The sequence below is a fragment of the Dama dama genome, chromosome 4 (assembly GCF_033118175.1).
Source record: "Dama dama isolate Ldn47 chromosome 4, ASM3311817v1, whole genome shotgun sequence".
NCBI classification, from domain to species: domain Eukaryota; kingdom Metazoa; phylum Chordata; class Mammalia; order Artiodactyla; family Cervidae; genus Dama; species Dama dama.
Window position 1 is genome coordinate 48,096,717 of NC_083684.1, and position 14,705 is coordinate 48,111,421.

At 41.4% G+C, this 14,705-nt stretch overlaps 1 protein-coding gene across 3 annotated transcripts in view; it reads left to right on the forward strand.

Moving 5' to 3' along the window:
* Nucleotides 1-14,705, forward strand: part of TDRD12 (tudor domain containing 12) — a 76,115-nt gene that overhangs the window by 38,958 nt on the left and 22,452 nt on the right. For 2 of the 3 annotated variants that reach the window (XM_061138941.1, XM_061138942.1), the window contains exons 11-21: nucleotides 1,011-1,091; nucleotides 2,672-2,732; nucleotides 3,095-3,202; nucleotides 5,337-5,522; nucleotides 7,349-7,505; nucleotides 7,964-8,091; nucleotides 9,747-9,938; nucleotides 10,180-10,308; nucleotides 11,146-11,263; nucleotides 11,854-11,993; nucleotides 12,124-12,341. In XM_061138941.1, coding sequence (XP_060994924.1) covers nucleotides 1,011-1,091; nucleotides 2,672-2,732; nucleotides 3,095-3,202; nucleotides 5,337-5,522; nucleotides 7,349-7,505; nucleotides 7,964-8,091; nucleotides 9,747-9,938; nucleotides 10,180-10,308; nucleotides 11,146-11,263; nucleotides 11,854-11,993; nucleotides 12,124-12,341 — 1,518 coding nt within the window. The remainder of the gene's footprint in view (nucleotides 1-1,010; nucleotides 1,092-2,671; nucleotides 2,733-3,094; nucleotides 3,203-5,336; nucleotides 5,523-7,348; nucleotides 7,506-7,963; nucleotides 8,092-9,746; nucleotides 9,939-10,179; nucleotides 10,309-11,145; nucleotides 11,264-11,853; nucleotides 11,994-12,123; nucleotides 12,342-14,705) is intronic. The other variant, XM_061138943.1, reaches the window with a different exon arrangement.

A 14,705-nucleotide genomic window follows, 5' to 3' on the forward strand; every position in this document is an offset into this window, starting at 1 on the left:
TATCTCTTTTTTCCCCCAGGACCTTTCCTCACATTCACCATTTTCTAGATGTTCTCGCTCCCTGTTCCTCTGACCAGATAGATGGTTCTTTGTTGTTGTTGTTGTTGTTGTGGAGAAGCTACCATGCAGTTTGTGTGACTGGGGCTGCTTATGGAATAAAATAGCAATAGAAATAAAAGAAGAAGAAAAGATGGAAATTTTTCCTCATCCAGTCCCTAGACCACGGGGTCCCCATTTCCTGGTTCATTAGAGGGAGGGAGAAGTTTTCTCTTGGGGTTTTAAGTGACCATAAGTGTGATTAGCACCACTGCATGCATCTCCGTGATCAGAGCTGGCCTTGGGGTTAGAACAGGAGGGGAGAGGGCCAGAATTCCTCACACCGTCTGGTCTCAGGCCCCTCTTCTCTGTTCTCTGGCTTGAAATATGTTCAGCCGTCCTCATCTGAAGCTCCTGCACATGCACTGATGCAGATTCCTTGGTTGTGGAGGGTCCACTGTACTACACTATCTTATATAAGGGACTTGCGCATCCTTGGATTCCGGTATCACTGGGGCTCCTGGAATCAGTACCCTGCAGATACTGAGGGATGAGGGTAGAGACTTTTCTCAGGTTTTTTGACGTCTGCATCCTCTGCACCATTCTGCAACTTGGGCCACCCTCATGTCAACACCGAGAGATAGAGAAATGTGAAAGCCAGGACACTCTCCATGACTTGGGTGGGTTTTCACATTGGGACTTCCTCCCCTGTAGTTTCATACTTTATCCCGAGTTTCTCGTCGTAATCCATAAGGGAGAGAGGCTGTAGGGGGCTTGCTCCCTCTTGGCAGCTCGAGGACTGTCAAAATGGTCTTCATACTCAAAGGACTCAGTTTCAGTTCTCAAAGAATTTACTTAAGTTGATCCACTTATTCTGTAGTGGTACTTCTCAAATTTTCTCCCAGAAAATAAAGGTATTTTCAGATTCGGAGTAAATGGATTCAGAAATTTTAGCAAATGTTTTTGATTTTTAGTGCTTCATGTCAAAAGTCAAGTGAGAAGCCACTTAGATCAGCTGAGAAGAAAGAATACAATGAGAAGAATGGCTGTGTGAAGTATGGATTTTTTTTCTTGGCCTAAATTTTTTATTGAAATAATTGTAGAAAAATTATAAGCAGGAAGAATCTGTATGTGATTTTATTATTAATTTCAAACCTGCATTCCCAGTGACTCAGTGGGTAAAGAATCCACCTGCAGTGCAGGAGACACAAGAAACACAGGTTCCATCCCTGGGTCAGGAAGATCCCCTGGAGGAGGGCATGGCAACCCACTCCAGTATTCTTGCCTGGAAAATCCCATGGACAGAGGAGCCTGCCGGGGTACGGTCCTTAGGGTCACAAAGAGTCTGACACGACTGAGCAGCTGAGCACAGCACTGCACTTACACAGTGCCTTCAGGCTTTGAGGTTAGCTTTTTCTTTTCCATTTACTAGGGCCGATTTTTCTGTTTAAAGTTTTGTTCTACTATAAATAGTCATTCTCTGCCTCCCCTTCCTGAATCTCTTGTCAAGGGAACAGTTTTATGAAACAAATTAAGTATAGTTGATCTTGTGGGGCTGTTGATTTTATATGGGTTGGCACTTGCTTTCTTCCTAGTTTTCAGATGTTAAATGGATCTACCACCTGCTGGAGAAAGTAGGTATTTATAGTGTGGAACTTGGGACGTTTCTTTTTTTTCCTGTCCTGCCAGATTCACAAAGTACTCACTTGGTAGTTGTTAACAGTAGAGGAATCTCTTCATTTTATACTTGTTTAATCCACAAAGTATTTTTGTACAAATTTTTATGATTTCTTACCTTACCGGCCTAAAAACACTCTCACATTCCATGTAACTGTGGCTGCTCTGAAGCCATCAGCGTGACAAAGCATCTAAGACAGTTCAGAAGTGGGTAGATGGTACAGTAGCCGCTAACTGGGATGACGGGGGAGAGGGTCGTTGACCATATGGCCATCTTGGTGTCCTGACTCCCTGGAGGCTGCTGTGTGGCCCTGTGATATCCCAGCAGGAGGGCCTCATGGTGTCCATGGCCAAGGGCTCTGAACGTTGCCCCATGGAGCCCATGGGTCTTGGGATGGTTGTTCATGCACCAGAGTTGACATCCTCCTACCCAGGCATCCCTCCACCTAATACCTGGAAGTAGTGATGCTCCAGCAGGTTATTTTCCTTGAACCAAAGACTTTGTGTTATCCATGTAGCTCATTTCTTTCAGCCTCATGCCCTTTACCTAGAACCCTCTGATGAAATGACATCAGTTATTCTATCAGTCTGTTTTGAGTCCCAAAGAACCTTGAAGTGATTGAAGATTAAACAGCAGAAAAGGAAGGAGGCAATGGGTTTCTTAGAAGAAACACTAGTGAGTGATCATGCAGTCTTTCTTCTTGTCCGGAGCAAGTGGTCCTGGGATTGGCACTGCTGTGCAGAGCAGGGCCCAGTGGGGGAGGGAGAAGGGGCAACATGAGACTGGCAGACCCGCCAAAGCCCTTGTGTAGCAATGGACAGGGTGAAACAGAGCAGGCGGTAATGCCATGGCCATGCCTATAGTTCATGTTGGCCTCTCTCAAGGAAGATACAGAGTGATAGCTGAACTGAAGAGCACTTCTTTTTCCTTCAAATGATCCCCTTGATTATTTTATAGATTACTGCAGTTTTTAAATCCTGATCCTTTAAGAGCTGATGGAATCTCTGATCTGCAGCAGGTATTGCGACTCCCCCTCCAACCCCTGCCGCCAAAAAAAAAAGCTGTTTACTCTTTAAATCCCACCCCTCCTTTCCTCTAAATTTTACATATAAAGAAAAATTCCTTGCATGGAGAACTTTACCTGAAGATGTACTTTTAGAAATCATCTAATAAATTATTGCTTTAGAGACATGGCTCTTTTTCTGTTTGGGTAATAGATAATCTTCCTTTCATTTTGGTCATTTTGATGGGTTTTGATAAGCATATAAACCTAGGGTTTTACACTGAAACCAGACTCTCATGTCCTCTTCATCTCTGTAAAGTTCTTGGTATTCTATGCTAACACCATTGGGCAGAGCCGTCTAACACCTGTGTTCTTAGTTGCAGAAGCTGAAGTCGTGGTCCCAGCAGACCATGGCAGTTTTGCGAAAAAGGGTTGAGCCCTGCTTGTCCATCGAGACAGCACCACTCTCAACAGACCTGAAAAAGGTGATGGGATTCATAAAGGAACTCTGACCTGTTGTAATGTAGAGAGATTTTTAATAAACAGTTCTGAGGTTGCATTTCCATAATTTCTTTGCTTTTGAAATTCCCTTTTAAGATTTTGTTATTAATTTCTCATTTAGTCTTAAAGTCTAGGTTAACTTCTTATAAGTGAATAATTCTTTTTGTGGAGAAACCTAAGTGCTTTAGTGAAATAAGTTCTCAAATGTGCCTCTGAAAAGGGGCTCAGAAGGAGCACAAGCAGTCGGGGCAGTTAGAATGTTCTCCGCATCCTCTTCAGAATTGCATTCTAGGACTGTGGTTTCACTTAGATCATCAGTTTAGAGCATCAGTTTAAATCATGTTTATCTGCTTCCCTCTTGATATTGAAAAAAAAAAGTAAAAAAAAAACCCACAAGGATGAATAGAATGAGAGTGAAGTCTTTATTGGACAGGAAATTTCTTACAGGCTTTTGGAAGGTGGAAAAGCAGCAGCAGAGGGTGGCTGACCACTGAGGAAGGGGTGACGTGGGGAGGGCACTGACCTGCCCGCCTTGTTTCCTGAGCATCCACAGCCAGGTTCTCAGGAAGGACATTGGAGGCTCTGTTTGGAGAAACTGAATGACCCTCGAGAATAACCTTCAGGCAACGCTGTTGTTCAACCCTCCCAGTAAAAATGCCTGCTTGCTGCCCGTCTCCCTTCAGTGATGGGACTCTGACGTGGTGCTGAGCTCCAGCCTGCCTACAGGTGTAGCCCAGCATTTAGTGTCCTTGATGTGAGCAGTCTCCAGGGATCCTTGGACATTTTGAAGAAAGCCTTCCCCTAAGGAAAAAGGAAAACAAACTCTGAAAGCAACAAATGATGTAGGGAGTGAAAAAAAACATGAGAAAATAGATATCCTCAGAGATAAGAGAAGATATTGCTTGGCTTTAACAATAATAAGTTGCTATAAAAAAGAGAAACAGATAAAAAAGGGGTCTTAGGAATTAAAAATGCTATAGAAAGAAAAAACAGATATGAGAGGTAAAATAGAAGTTAATATCAGAAAGTAGAACAGAAAGGTGGAAATGAGGGGAAAAGAGAATTTGAGAATCAATTTGAGGTCTCGTATCTGAAAAGGATTTCTAGAAAGAATGATGAAAGAGGGCAGAAAATCCTGAGCATAGCACATGGACACTCCCTGGACTTAATGGATATGGCTTTCTAAATTAAGAGAGTTTGCTGACCACAGATCCAGAACAACTGAGGAGCAAGAACATAGACACATTGCTACGAAGCATCTGAATTGAAAGGGATTCAGAGATGCTGAAAGCTTCCAGGGAGAAGAAACCCATCCCTGGAAGGGTCAGAAATCAGAAGAGCTTCAGACTTGTCCACGGGTCACCAGAGGAGCACTGACTCCAAAACACTGGTGAAAAGTGACTTCCAACATGGAAGTCTCTGGCCAAACCACTAGTGAAGAGTGAGGATGAAATGAAAACACTTTCACATGTGCAAAGTCTGAAATTTCCTTCTTCTGTACCCTTTGTTGAGAAGCTGCCAAAACCTGTTCTCCACCAAACCAAGAAATTCACCTGAAAAAGTTATAAAGAAGAGGTGACGTTGCAGGAAAATCCCAGTCCCAGGTGCAGCTGGGGCTCAGGGCTGGGGGATGAGGTCTTCAGAGAACCAATGGGCTGGTGGTGCTTTCAGGCTTGTGGAGGAGCTCGTCCATGTGGCTGGAGATCTCTCTGGAACATTTGGGGGGTTCCAGTGACAGTTACATACAAAAATAAGCAAACAGAAGGCATGTTTGTTTTGGGGGATTAAAAAAAAAAAACAAACCTTTGCTAGTGGAGCTGATGCACTAGCAGTTTATCAGAGGGAGGATGAGAAACCACACCCTTGCTCTGGTAAGCATTAAACACGTGGTCCTTCAACACACTGCCTTTTGGATCCTTTCAGTTTGAAGCCCAGAAAAGCAGAGTCTCTTTGAGCAGGAGTTCACTGCTGGAAAATATCTGGGGAGACTTACTGAGTTAGGTGTTGGAAAATCCCAGATTGAGTAGTGAGTACTTGTTGTTGGGGTAAGGTAAGCAATGAGAAGGGTCTGTTAGCTTTCTGTACTTTATTGTCTTGGTTGTCATTGATGTTTTGTAGGCTCTTCAAAGAAATAAGTTTCCAGGCCCCAGCCGCACTGAATCTTACTCTTGGCCTCCCATAGCACGTGGCTACGACGTGGTGGTCATTTCTCACTGTGGAAATGACCCTTTGTTGTACCTTCCACCAATGCTTACAATTCTGCAAACAGTCGGCTGCTACAAGTCTTTGCCAAGTAGAAACGGAGTAAGTTGAAGACAGTTTTGTTTTTCAACAAAATGGGTTAGAAGTTTATTTTAAACTTGACGCCTGACTTTTGGTTAAGTTTAGGTTACATTAAAACTGAGAACAGAGACTGTCCTGTGAGAAACTCTTCTCAACACAGACACTGATTCTTACCGAGAATCCCTAGTTGTTGGCAGTTGTGTTGAGTCAGGAGAGTCCTGGCTTTTTGTGATGAATATACAGTTTATAGAATTATTTCACTGACTGAATCTAATTGTCACAGCAACCCCTTGAGATGGTCAGACTGTGTGTTGTCTTCACTATTTTATAGGTGAGAAAATTAAGCTCATAAAAAGTCCTTACCTGCTGACGAGTATGACAAGACATGGGATTTGAATTTAGATTATCTTTTAAAAATATTTATTTATTTGGCTGCATGAGGTCTTAGTTGTGGCATGTGGGCTCTTTCGTTGTGGCACACAGTCTCTCTAGTTGCAGCGCATGGACTCTTTAATTGTGTGTGGGCTTCCGAGCTCAAGGCCTCAGTAGTTCAGTGTGTGGGTAGTTCAGTGTGCGGGCTTAGTTACTCCACAGCATGTGGGATGTTAATTCCCTGGCCAGGGATCAAATCCACATCCCCTGCATTGAAAGGCAGATTCTTAACCCCTGGACCACAAGGAAGTCCCATGAATTTAGATTTTCTGTCATCTTGTCCCTATTCACTGTTTTGGAATCCTACTTTATTTTTCCCAAGTGTAAGAATTGGAAAATAGCTGAGAAGCCAGATGGAAAGGGGAGAGGTGGATGTGAGGCTCCAGTGGTGGGGGTGGGGGGGAGCATCCACTTTGTTGGGGTCTGGCTGTCAGGGAACTGATGAGTGTGATCTGTCTCAGCTCTTCTCCCCAGAGATACACTACGGGTGGTTCCATCACTCATTATAAGGTGAAAAATAGCGGTACAGATTTCATCTTAGAAAAGATACTGGTTTATGTAATGATGGCTTGTGGTTTTATGAGTTTTCTTCAGAAATCTGCATTGTCTGTGTTATGATGTATTGACTTAATAATATTAAGTGGATGCATTTATGTCACTCAGGTAGCAGCTGATCCCATTGATGAGAGGCAGCTTGTGTTGAGATTGGCCCCTGGCTGGGCCAGGAAGGAATGTCTGGGTCTGCCGCTTGTGGCCCTGCTGTTTTGTCCGTGTCTCCAGGGTCAGCCTGCATTTAGGTGTGAGCCCCGGAAGCTGGTGCGTGCCTGGATCTGCATAACAGAGGCTGTGTGTTCAGGAAGGTGTTGGCAGACAGTGTCCCTTCTAGAGAGAGCCCTGAGGGATAGAGGAGGGCAGGATTCAGGCGGTGCAGTGGGAATCTTGCTCTCCTAAGGAGGAGATGTTAACCTTTTCCACAGCCCTTTTCAGGAGGCCGTTAGTTCATCCTTGTACTTAGAAACAGGCAGTCTGGAGCCAGATCGCCTGGCTTGAAATCCTGTTGCTACTGTATGTTTAGCTGCACAGCCTTGGGTAGCTGCTTCCACCTCTCTGTGCCCTCGGCTGCTCCTCTGAAATGAGATAGGCCCTCGCCCGCCTGTAAGGGAACTTTACAGATGAAATGATTTTTACTTGTGCATAAGTGATTTTTAGTTCAGACCCTATCAGAAGCTGAGTCACTGTGTCTGAATCCATTCTAATGAGATCGTGTTTTGGCTTTTCTGACCTACATGACAGTGATGATGGCAAAAACAGTAGTGCTTACTGCATACAGGGAGGTGTTCTGCATGCTTTTACATACACTCTCTGTGGTTTTTAACCTTTGTCCAAAATTATATTGAATTTGTTTGTCTTTGCAGCCTCTGGCAGTCATCGTGTGCCCTGGGTGGAAAAAGGCCCAATTTATTTTTGAATTATTGGGAGACTATAGAGCGTCCTCCAGGCCTCTTCATCCTGTGTTGTTAACAATCGGACTCCACAAAGATGAAGCCAAAAATATGAAGCTTCCAAGGGCGTGTAAGCAGCCTCTCCAGGCTATTTGGTTTCCCTAGAGAACACAGTGCAGCCCGGATCAGGCAGACCTGGGAGCCACCCGGACACAGGGCTTGTGTGTTGGCCGACCTCACTTATCAATTATGTATCTGTGTAGGTAGTTAAGGTTTACTCTTGACTTAACATCTGTTTTACTGAAAAAGCTCTGTCTTTTCATTCATTTATCAACTATGCAGTAAACACCTACTGTTTATTTAGTGTTGACTAAAACCCCACCCTGCCTTTCAGGAACTCAAAACCTGGTGGAAACCCAGGTATTTAATCAGAAAATACAGGCCTCTTGTGTACCCACCTGAGTAAGAAAAACAGGTTTTTATTTTATTAAAAGGCATTTCTAGAAAGTGTGTGAAATTTTAGCAAAGGAAATGTTAGAAACACTTGTGGAAAATCTAAAATGTTAACTGTTTTCTTTTAAAATGTAGGCGATGTGATTGTTGCAACACCACATAGTCTCCTGAGACTTCTCCAGTATCAGAGCTTATTATTTCTTAGGCTCTGTCACCTAGTTTTGGATGAGGTGGAAGTATTACTCTCTGAAGCTAATGAGCAAGTAAGTGTGTCTCGTTCATTTAGATGTCATTACTACTTAGAAATATTTACATATATGTATATATATATATAGAGAGAGAGAAGATTGAAACTCTTTTAGAAATCAGGAAATGTGTTTAGTTGGGAAGAAGCTGGTTAATCTAAAAAAATTTTCCCTTTAATTGCTGTAATTAAGATGAGAGAACGTTTATCTGAATTTTCTACCCAATGTTAAAGTGCTTTGAAAAGCAAAAATTCTTTCCTAGGGAGATTTTTCTAAAATACTTAATATTTTTCTGGTTATAAAATCAATAATTTTGTTTTAGAAAATTTGGAAAGTAGAGAATACTTGAAAACTCCCCACATGTGTAGTCTTAACGCTCAGAGGTAATTAGTTGTTCTAATTTAGAGTATTTCTTTCCTTTTTGTAATTCTGGTGTCTGTTGATACATACAATTATCAGGACCTATTCTGTGTGTTAAAACTAACTTGCATCCCAGTGAACAGCATCCTGAGTGTTGCTACTCACTGTGCCCTAGCATGACTGTTATTGGCCACTTAATGTTGAATCCTATGGGCGCAACATAATTTATTTTATAACTGCCTTATATTTGGATATTTAGGATCATTTGTGTGTGTGTGTGTGTGTGTGTGGCTGAAGAAACACATCTTTTTTGCACACATTTTTCTTAGGATAACTTCCTAGGAAGGGGATTAATGTATCAGAGGCTGTGAATTCTTACAAGGCATTTGTTGGAAGCAGTGTCATGTGACAGCCTGGAACATTCCTGTGGGGGCTGTGATGGCCCCAGGGTCAAGTCCAGGCTTTGTTACTTACTGACTGTGGGTCTGGGCAGGGTTCCTGAACTCCTCTAAAGTCTCAGTTCTTATTTGTTAATATCTGGACCGCTGCCTTGTACACTGGCCCTTCTGAAAGTGTAGATGAATTTGCACTCCATCAGGCAGTGGACCAGAGGCCATACACGCTGGACCCCAGCAGTAGGAGGCCCTGGTCCAGCTTCCTTTTCCAGGTTGCTTGTTACACGTGGAGTCTGATTTACTTGATCTCTGTGTCCTTGACAGTTTGCTAAATTGAGCATTGATTCATACTGGCCATTTGTACCCATTCTTCTATGAGCTGCTGTTTCATTTCCTTTGTTTTCTTTCAGTGGGATTATCTTTTTCTACCTAGTTTGTACAATAGAAGTTTTTATATAAGGCGATTAATCCTTTGTTACCTTTGTTACCCCTGATTCTGGGAAAGATTGAGGGCAAGAGGAGAAGGGGGCCACAGAGGATGAGATGGTTGGTTGGTGTTACCGACTCAATGGACATGAGTCTGCGTAGACTCTGGGAGATAGTGAAGGACAGGGAAGCTTGGCATGCTGCAGTCTGTGGGATTGTGAAGAGTTGGACACAACTTAGTGATGACAACAGCAAATCAATCCTTTGTTACCTGTGTTATCCATATATACCCAGATGATGTTTGTTTTAATTTTGTGTATATTTAACATTTTTCCTTTTTAGTTTTTTTTTTTTTTTGCTTTTGCTTTAATGTTTAAAGACTTTCCCCATTCTGAGAACAGAAAATATACACTCTTTACCTTTTATGTTCTGTCAAACTAATTCTTAGTTTCTTTAAAAATAAAAATGAAATTAATTATACTAATTTTTTAGATATTTGCTATATTAGATAACTTTAAAAAAAACATTGAAGTTGAAGAACGGGAATCTGCCCCACATCAGATAGTTGCAGTTGGAGTTCATTGGAACAGACATATAGAGCATTTAATCAAAGAGTTCATGAACGACCCCTACATTGTGATCACGGCCATGGAAGAGGCTGCCCTCTACGGCTGCGTCCAACAGGTAGTGAGTTGTGGGTGTGCATGATGGGGGCTGGTGAGCACAGGCCAGTAACCTTTATTCACAGCTTAATATTTAGAGATTACTGCACTGATTTCATATACAAACCTGGAATTATGTATTTGAGTTTCTATTGCTTTTTATACCTTCTTCTCTATTGAAATTATGACTTTCCCGTAAAAAGGAAAGCTGGAGCACCGTGAACATTTTAAAAAGTCCCACTGTTTTTGCGTTTCTTTACCAGGTAGTGCATCTTTGCTTGGAATGTGAAAAAACTTCTACTTTACTCCAGACTCTTGATTTCACCCCAGGTCAGGCAGAGAAGACCTTGATCTTCACCTGTTCTGTAGCCGAAACAGAAACAGTGTGTAAGGTGAGCCCTTCCACACATAAGATGTTTTCATTGCTTATTTACACTGTGGTTGAATCTTGAGTCAGAGAATTATTGGAATAGTTAAATATTTGACAAGAAAATAAAATTTTATAAATTCAACCTCAGAACAGGCTCTGCCGTAAAGCAAACCTGGTGGCAGTGAGAAAGGACAAGGAGGCCTGACACTGAGAGCATCAGAGCCAGGGGGAACCTGGCTAAGTGAAAAGGATCCGGTTCATGACGAAGGGGCAGCCTCTTCTGTTCCCTCTGTTTAAGAAAGTAGAGATGATAACAGTAAAATATATCATCATTTTAGCCAGAAAAGCCAAATAAATTGGCCAAAGATTTAATCTAATTGTGTATAAATACTACAATGTAGAAACGAGGCCACATAGAAAAGAAGCAGTAGTGCATCCACATTTCAGCAAAAATGAACTAGGTGGTGTAGTGAAGAAACCCTTCTTAAATTAACAATAATACCATAAATTTCATGTGTTCATATACATACCTCTACAGAGTAAGTACACATACACATAAGTATATATACACACACACACATATATGTATGCACACATTATTTTAAAAGGAAGAAAAATAGTTTTAGCAAAATAATATTTGTTTCACCGGAGCAAGTTTTTAGATATAAACAATAGAATTTTGAAAGTATATTTATTTAAATTTACAACCATCTCATTTCTAGAATTAGTGGATCAGTGAGGTAACACCCTCACAGAGAATTTTAAATGGTTTATATTGATATAGATAATTATTGATGAAAAATTATCTCTTAAATTTATATTCCTGAGTGTGAACTGGCCCCTTTGGTTTCATCTTCAGGTGGTAGAAAGCAATTCCATATTTTGCTTGAAAATGCATAAAGAAATGATTTTTAATTTAAAAAGTGTTTTAGAACAGTGGGAGAAGAAGTTAAGTTCTGGTTCTCACATTGTATTAGGTAAGTATTTTAATTTCTACTTCTATTTAGAGAAGGCTGAACTAATAGGAATTATTCTTTGATTCATTTATTTACTTCTTCTCCAAATTTCTCATTCTCAGATTTACTGAGAATGTATTAGTAATGTTAATTTCAAAGTGAAAATTAACTCCAATTAATTGATATTGAGGTGAAATTCAGGTATCTCCAGGGCAGTGATCAGCAACCCTTGGTCTAGATGTGCTCCCTGGAGTCGAGTTTAAGGATCACTGTCATATATATGTATGCCTGTGATGAAACGTGTCATAAACAAATGCTAAATTTGGTATTGGAAATACAAAAGTCAATTTGTATTAAATAAGTGAAAGCATTACATGGGCAGCTTAGATCTGTAATAGAGGCATTTTTCAAGTTAAAAAGGAGACTATTTTTCTCTGAAATTTAATTACCGAGTTTTGAAATTTTGGGAAAAGAAATGGGAAAGGAGTTTCCTTGTATCTCAACAGTAAAATGAAATAAATGTTTTGAAGTTTGGTTCCTGGAATTTTCTCTGTGAAATGCGTGTGGTAAAATTCCAGCCTCTCTTGAAATTGTCACTTCTTTTTCTCCAGCCTTAACAGATGATTGCATCCCACTCTTGGCCATCACCGATGCCACGTGTGTTATTCACTTCAGCTTTCCTTCCTCACCAAAAATTTTCGGTGGACGCCTATATTGCATGTCTGATCATTTTCAGAGTTTAACTGAACAGGTTTGACTCATATGCATAATTTAATATTTCACTGGCATTTTCCACGTAATGACAAACTTAGAGTCTATAAAGTTTTATTGTTTAGACTGGTATGGATGATTCACTTCCTTTATTCGCCCCCAATTTTAAGGGTTCTGCCGAACAGGGAGATAAAAAGACCAAATCTGTCTTGCTGCTGTCGGAGAGAAATGCCTGCCACGCAGTTGGGGTCCTACGCTACTTGGAGCGAGCAGATGCCAAGATCCCTTCAGAGCTGTACAAGTTTACTGCGGGGGTTCTGGAAGCCAAAGAAGATAGAAAAGCCAGAAGGCCTCTTTGTCCGTATCTTAAGGCTTTTGGTTTTTGCAAGTAAGCCAGTCATCTTCTTTTTTGAAATACAATATGCAGTAAGCTGCACAGATGGTAAATTTATAGCTTGAGGGTGGTTATATAGGTAATGCAACCCATGTGAACCATACCCAGCCCTGAGGGACCGTCTTAAAGGTCCTCTCCATCTCCTTCCCAGTTTGTTCCTCCTCCAGAAGTAACCACCCTCGTTTTATCTACGAACACTGACTAATTTGCTGAGTTTTGAATTTTATATAAATGGAATTGTGGTATGTTCAACCAACTATCTGTGGCATTTATCTGTGTATTGGTATTTTATTTATTTATTTTGTGGCTCAGAATTCCATTGTATGATTATATCTACATTCATTCCCTTCTGGATGGGCCTGCGAGTTGTTTTATGTATAAAGCTGCTGCGAACACTCTTGTACATGTCTTTTTGTGGAAATGTGCACCCATTTCTCTTGGGTATATACTTTGGAATGGGATTGCTGGGTCATGAGGCAGACGTGTGTACTTTACCAAAGTGGTTGGTCATTTTATCATCCCATCAGTTGTTAAGAGAGAGTTTGAACTGCTCTGTATCTTCACCAACTCTTAGTATTCGTGGGGGCATGGGGTAGATGACTGTGATTTTCATATGTATTGCTCTAAGAATTGATGATGTTGAATGTCTTTCCACGTGATTGTGGGACATGTGACCGTCCCTTTTTGTGAAGTGCCTGTTCAGGCCTTTCTCCCATTTTTAAAATGGGAGAGAGATGTTTATGGGTTTATAGGAGTAGTTTGTTTATTCTAGATATAATTGCTTTGTCAGAGATACGCAGATATGCGTTGAGAATCTTCTCCCAGTCCGTGGCTTGCCTTCTCACTCTTTCAGTTAATTAATAAATTTTGGCTGCACTGGGTCTTCGTTGCTGTGCTCGGGCTTTCTCTAGCTGCAGCGAGCAGGGGTTGTTCTCTAGTCGTGGTGCGCAGGCTTCTCACCGGTGGCTTCTCTGGTTGCAGAGCTCGGGTTCTGAGGCACGCGGGCTCGGTAGTTGTGGCTGCAGGCTCTAGAGCGCAGGCCCGGTACCTGTGACACATGGCCTTTGTTGCCTCATGGCATGGGGAATCTTCCCAGACCAGGGATGGAACCTGTGTACTCTGCATTGTCAGGTGGATTCTTAACCACTGAACCGCCAGGGAAGTCCTCACTCTTTCAAGAGTCTCAGTGAACAGATATTTTTAATTTTGATGAAGCATTTTAGAGTTACTATGTTTTGTGTGTTCTTAGATAAGAAATATATGCCTATCTCTAGGTTATGACATTCTTCTCTATTTTCTTCCAGAAGAAAGATGATAGAGTGTTAGCTTTCATATCTAGGTATGTAATCTATATTGAATAAATTTTTGTGTATAGTGTTTGACATGGACAAGGTTTACTCTTTTCTGTATGGATAATCCCTTGCTCCAGCTTTCTTTACTTAAAACATCATCATGGGGTAGGGGGGTGGAGGTAAAAAAAAAAAAAATCGTCATGTTCTCACTGAGTTGGTGCCTTTGACGTAAACAGACAACAGTATATGTGATCCATTTGTGGTTGCTCTCTGTTACACTGGTCTACTCGCCTGTTCTTAAACCAGTACTGCACCTTCTTAAGGTAGCTTGTACTATAGTGGGTCTTGGAAAACGGTATGGAAGTCCTCCAACATGGCTCTTCTAATGGTTATTTTTGGCATTTTAATTCTAATGCATCTCCATATTCATTTTAGTATAGGCTTGTCACTTTCTTCAAAAACATTGCTGGAGTTTTGACAACTGCATTGATTCTGTGGATCAGTTTGGAGAGCACAGGTGTATCTTAGCACTCAGGAACTCTCTTAGGGATCCAGACACGATACCAGTAGCTGATCAGTGGATCTCTGGGACTAGATAATAGATGTCTGATAAATATCTACTGGATGGAATTTAAAGATAACTGTTGAAATTAACTTATTTTTTTGATTGTGGTACACTATACCCATTATTAGCAACAATCTCCATAATGCTTTTAAATAAAATACTAACTTTTAAAACTGAAACTTTAACTATTTCTCACTTTGGGTTAAGTGGCTCCTGGTTTAGAGGTTCATTGGCCTCTGTTGTAGGTCCAGTTCAGTTTAGTCGCTCAGTTGTGTCCGACTCTTTGTGACCCCGTGAATCACAGCACACCAGGCCTCCCTGTCCATCACCAACTCCCGGAGTTTACCCAAACCCATGTCCATCGAGTCAGTGATGCCATCCAGCCATCTCATCCTCCGTCATCCCTTTCTCCTCCTGCCCCCAACCCCTCCCAGCATCAGGGTCTTTTCCAATGAGTCAACTCTTCACATGAGGTGGCCAAAGTATTGGAGTTTCAGCTTC